At 32.2% G+C, this 5,825-nt stretch overlaps 1 protein-coding gene across 1 annotated transcript in view; it reads right to left on the bottom strand.

Moving 5' to 3' along the window:
• Positions 1–3,571: 3,571 nt before the first annotated feature.
• LOC106460275 overlaps positions 3,572–5,825 on the bottom strand; it is a 17,211-nt gene continuing 14,957 nt past the window's right edge. Inside the window, exons 7-8 of the mRNA XM_022386949.1 lie at positions 3,997–4,079; positions 3,572–3,678 (exon numbers count right to left, since the gene is read on the bottom strand). Of these exons, the coding sequence (XP_022242657.1) occupies positions 3,605–3,678; positions 3,997–4,079 (157 nt within the window). The 3' untranslated portion in view covers positions 3,572–3,604. The remainder of the gene's footprint in view (positions 3,679–3,996; positions 4,080–5,825) is intronic.

The raw sequence follows: 5,825 nt of genomic DNA, 5'->3' as shown, positions 1-5,825 counted from the left end.
GCTGTCATGTTAAACTTATATTAAAGTTTTTCTTCATTACCCATTTAAGCCGTCTCCAGCCATTATTAGTTATTTATGATTTTTTTGGTTATTCAACTATATACATAAAAACCTAAAAAAATAAGTTGGTATCAAATTGTAGATTATCATTCAGATCTTAGTATTATACAGTGCTCAATTTCTTAATTTAGAAGTAAATATTAAAAAACACAGTTAAAGACCGATTTTTGGTGTCACGTGGTATGCTGAATGCAGCACTGCTTCGAATTAGATACTTCTGATTTTTGGAAACGGTCCCTTATATACACTTTCTTCAATATATGATATGTGACTAACCAATTGACAGGTCAGAATGTCTCTCTAGTGGTTTTCTCAGCAATTTTAAAATGTTGGGAGTCCCTCTTATTTTTTCAAACCAAGATTTCAGGCAGGTAGATTGTGTATTTAGTCTGCTCCAAATTTCATATTTTTTAGACCAAAATTAACTTTGTTTGGAATTTCGCGCAAAGCTACACGAGGTCTATCTGCACTAGCCGTTCCTAATTTAACATTGTAATACTAGAGGTAAAGAAGTTTGTCATCACAACGCACTGCCCCTCTTTTGGTATACTCGTTTACCCTCAAATAGCGGGATTGACCATCACATTATAACGCCCCCACGGTTGAAAGTGCGAGCATGTTTGGTGGGACGGGGATTCGAACCCACGACCCTCAGATTGAGAGACGAGCATCTTAACCACCTAGCTAAAATACAGCTTAGTTACTAAGCTTGATAAATTATAGTGGAATTCTTTGATATTGACAGAGTAATTAATGATTTTTTGGTTATTCAACTGTATACATAAAACCTAAAAAAATAATTTCGTTTCATATCCTCCACATGCGAAATTTTAAAAGGCTTAGCAAACTACGTCAAGCATCAACTGAGTACAAAGCTTGTAACTAGAAGATACAATTGTTTGCTTCTGTGTTTTAAGAAAAATATATTTAATAACTTATTTATAAATAATAATAATCTATATACATATATAATGTATACTAAATGTCTACTATATATAATGTCTACTAAAACCCAGCCAAGACAGGATCAGTTTGTAAAGACTGAAGGTCTATTTTATTTTATTGGATACGGTAACACGTGTGCCGCATCTTTACAACTTCTGTAATGTTAGCCAGGCATGGCTGAAAGGTCAATATTATAAATATAATAATATTATGAGATTTAAGCTATTTAGTCTAAACATTTATGTTTTCGTGTTATAATTTGTAATTCTTCTAGAATGAAAGAAGCATATTTTATATTTATTTCCTAATTTTTTATGTTGGTTAGGAGATCGGCGAAATCTATCAAACCCGTAGAGATTCATTAGTGAAAATAACAGATAAGATAACAAGTTTTTCCTTAAGAAACGTTTGATAATTATCTGGACATTATATGTCTGCGTACTTACAACGATAGAAACCGGGTTTCGATACCCGTGGTGGGTACAACACAGATAGCCTATTGTGTAGCTTTGTGCTTAACTTCAAACAAACAAAGATTTCACATGGGAAATTTGAAAAGTTTCTGATGTATAAAGATATTTTTAATCTTAAAATGAAAATTACTTTGCATGTTGGATAGGTAATAAGTGAAAAGAAAGAAAAAAAGTATGATAAATTTTGATTAACAAACCTTAAGAATTAATATTTTGCTTATGAAAGCATTGTAATGTTAACTGATAATCTGCCAAATTTCGTTAACATACGCTTACTAATTTAGAAGTTATATCATGAAAACTATAACAAGCACACAATGGTTTAAGTGTTGTTATTTTTCTATATATATTTATTTACTTATGATAGTAATTTTGTGTGTGCTTTTCTATGTTATTTAATTCTTTGCTTAAATATCTTTAAGATCTTGTGTTAAAACCAAGTTTTTTTATATCATATTTCTTTACTTCACACATAATTTGATGGAAAGCTTCACTTGGTAACTGATGGCTTTCGAAAAAATGGAGAATCGTGTATATCTTTGTTTTAGGGCAAAGCCATTTTTGGCTATCTTCTGTGCCCACTACGGGGAATCGAGCCCCGAATATTTGCGTTGTAAGTCTTTGAACTGACCCACCGGGGGTGATAAAAATTGAAAATGTTATGTCGCTAATGTTATGAAAATATAAGTACGTTTTTCAGTTGATTAAAGTTTGTTTTCAGTTCTTTTGTTTACTTTGTGTGTATGTCCGTGCGCTCGAATATGGGCATGTTTTCCCATTATATTTGAAGAAATGTTTATTGTCGAGTAACATTTGTACTTTACGAATAATACAATATCTCAACAAGTTATCGTACTGTATATATATATATATATATATACAGTCCGTCTGTCCACAAAATTCCTCCCACAGTTTAAGTTCGATTTGGACGAAACTTCCCACGATTTTTCAACATCATAAGGGGAAGTTCCTAACAAAGATTCATTACATTGTCACGAACTGGATCGCCTGACAACATGTTTATACTCACAAAAAAGTCAGATAAGAAAACTCGCAATGTATCAAGAAGTTTTTCAATCAGTAATAAAATGTTTAGAATGTTTACTTATATTATATTGATTGAGATTGTCATAATAATATAATTGGTCAGAAGAACCATCAATGCCTTTCCAGAAACTATCACAAATGGTCACCATATTTCCTGAATAGCAAGCAATATGCTTGAATCAACATAGCATGATGAAATCCTGTGCATGAAATTGTTGTGTAATAGCTACACAAGGTGAAATTAATTCATCTAGATTGAACAGTGAAATATACAATGTAATAAAAAAACTATAAATCCAAAAGGTAAAACTGTTTGTAGAATACAAGACATGTACTTTACTGTATATCTGTTATGAAGAATTTTCCTTAATATCCATTATATACAAAATCACCAAATCTTTGATGAATAACTTTGTGCTTATTAGTACATTAATCATCATTCTTGTAAGCTCGTGTGTTATTAAGTTCTACATTAATTTCTATTTTTTTATTAGTCTGTACTTCAGCTTTTGCGTAATTTTTGCAAATCTACAAAATTTGTATTGGATCCTTTTGTACTGTTGTTAAGTTTGTTTGTTTTAGAACAAAGCTACATTGAGCTATTTGCTGTGTCCAGGAATCGAACCTGGATTTTAGCGTTACAAGTCCATAAACCGGGGGACATGTGTTTAAATTTATCGACATACGTAAGAAGGATTTTTTTCACAATAATAATTTTTACATAGATTTCCAATAAACAAAACACTGCTTTAGCGATTACGCAATGAACCTCAAGCTTGCCAACATATTTTCTATTATTTTATAATTTTTACATAGATTTCCAATAAACAAAACACTGCTTTAGCGATTACGCAATGAACCTCAAGCTTGCCAACGTATTTTCTATTATTTTATTGATAGATCATACTTAAGTTACTCTGTTATCCATGTCAGATAGAATATTTATCTCGTACTTTTAAATTTATCGTTCCTCAAACTTCAAAATAGTACTACCTCTGTGTTTTTTCTCTCTCTCTTACTGTCCATGAATGTAAACTTAATCTCGTCATCAGAATCTCTTACCTTGTCAGATACCCACTTCATGTTGACAGAGGGTACTCCAGCGTAAAAGGCAAACGGTGCATGGTCAGAACCTGACTGCAATATTTGGACTCTAAATATGAGATTTAGATAAATAATAGAGAGTTAAGTTGATCGAAATAATCATATGTATCCTTCCATCTAGTTAGGCTTAGACTTACTTTTTTAAGATTAATGAATAACAAGTTTAAAATTTCATGAACATGAAATAGAACCAGAGAGACAGAGAACTAGAGCAAGAGAGGATATTAATACACAAATACTGATTATAAAGGTAAGATTGAATATTCAAAAACATCGCGGAGTACGACAAAATAAACAACAAATCACAGACTTATCTGAACAAAAGAGAACATTAACAATAACTGCACATGTTGCAAGTATTGCTTACTCTGGTTCAGCGTTCGTTTCGTTGGTAGTTGCGGACTTCCAAGTCTCGTATAAAGTTTTCTGTGGGCTAACGGGATCTGGGACCTGTAGATTGTAAAACTTATGACACCGTACTACAAAATACTAATAATATATTGTCTTTCAATGTCAAAGTTAAATCATAATCTTATTATATAGACGTAGGGTGTATGTCAGTATCTAGGTATGTAACCAAAACTACAGAAAAGTCTTTGAACATCAACATATTGATGCAGAGATGGAATGCCCAGTGTTTAAAGACTTTTCTGTATTATTAGAGTGTGTTTTAAACTTAAGAAGAAGATTCAAAAGAAAAATTGTGCTGAAATAGAACAAGATCTCGATGTCAGAAGTAGTGATTGAGACTTATGAAATGTATCGATATCTATTGAATGGCACCACAAACAAAAATCCATGAAAAAATTTCACTCTTTGGGCATTCATACAATTTGAAAAAAAATAACTGTGGTATGTGCAACAACCATTTCTTTATAGTAGAACACAATTTTAAATAAAAGTACTCTCCTCACAACAAGAACACGACTTTCGCTAGTTTGATTATATCTTTATTGATGTAATTTTTAAAAGTAGTATTAAAAACTGGAGTTTTTAAATAACTATTATTTTTTCAATAAACGATAGCACTTTTAATCTATAAAAACATTACAGTTTATATCAGTAAACTGTATGGACATTTTGAGCTCTGTACATTTAATCATTTTGATGCAACGAGTTGCGTATGACTAAAGAGCACAATCCGAACTCTTTTTTTCCATGCAGTACTTCCCAGAAAAATAATACTTTTTTTAGAAAATGTTAATTTTTTTTTTTACAATTTTTAGAATTAAGTATGATTACTATGATTAGTAATTAGTAGCACAAATAGCCATCCGCAGAGCGGCGTTTCCGCTGGTAGAATGTACTGGAAGAAATAGAATTTGTGTCTACAATAATAACCATTATATATTTCCACATTTTACTTTAAATCTACAATATTTTAGTGTTAATAGAGCTGTCGGTTTTAATGTTAATATGATTTCGTTGACGTTGATCATAACATTTGGCAATGCTCTGCCAGTGACACAAGATATATTAGTAAATCTTTTTACAAGGACAAAAGTCCTATTGCTGAAATGTATTCGTATTACTTTTGTCACAAAACTTGACCTTTCACATAGTCAATACACAGACTGTTTTATAGCTCTTTATATGATGACTTGTGTATGCTAGCACAGTGGTGAATCTCCACAAGGGTGTACCTTGTGAGGCACCACAGAGAACATGTTTATATTATATACATTTGGTTCAGACCGTTTAACAGCGCAATCCCGCCAAGGAGAGGACTTATGAATGGGGTGTTTTTACAGCCTTTCCGAAGAAAACTGTTCCTATAACGAGTTTGGCAAACGATATAATGCCATTTCGGTAAAGGAAGCTTTCAATGTTCTCCATGGAAGCAAAAAAAGCTCGCCCAGCAGAGCGTTTAGGACAGCAGCGAGTTCAGAGTACAGATTTTAAGGCAATGCCGTGAGGTTTTTGGCTACAAACAGAGAAGTCCCCCGATATTGACCCAAACGTTTATCATGGTAAAACAGGGAATATCTCCAAGCTCCGTTAACAAGATAATATACAAAGATTTGAAATTAATAAAAGCTCAGAGCTTCCAGACACACTTTGAAATCAACAGCTGTTTTCATAAGAAGGATGGCCTAAGAAACTGGGATCACAGCAATTCCATTTAAACATATATCAATCATATTCGATGACGAGGAACCCACTTTGAGACTAATAATGGCTGGAGACGGCTTAAAT

The sequence above is a fragment of the Limulus polyphemus genome, unplaced genomic scaffold, assembly GCF_000517525.1.
Source record: "Limulus polyphemus unplaced genomic scaffold, Limulus_polyphemus-2.1.2 Scaffold739, whole genome shotgun sequence".
Lineage (NCBI taxonomy): Eukaryota > Metazoa > Arthropoda > Merostomata > Xiphosura > Limulidae > Limulus > Limulus polyphemus.
This window is presented reverse-complemented; position numbering and strand designations above follow the sequence as displayed.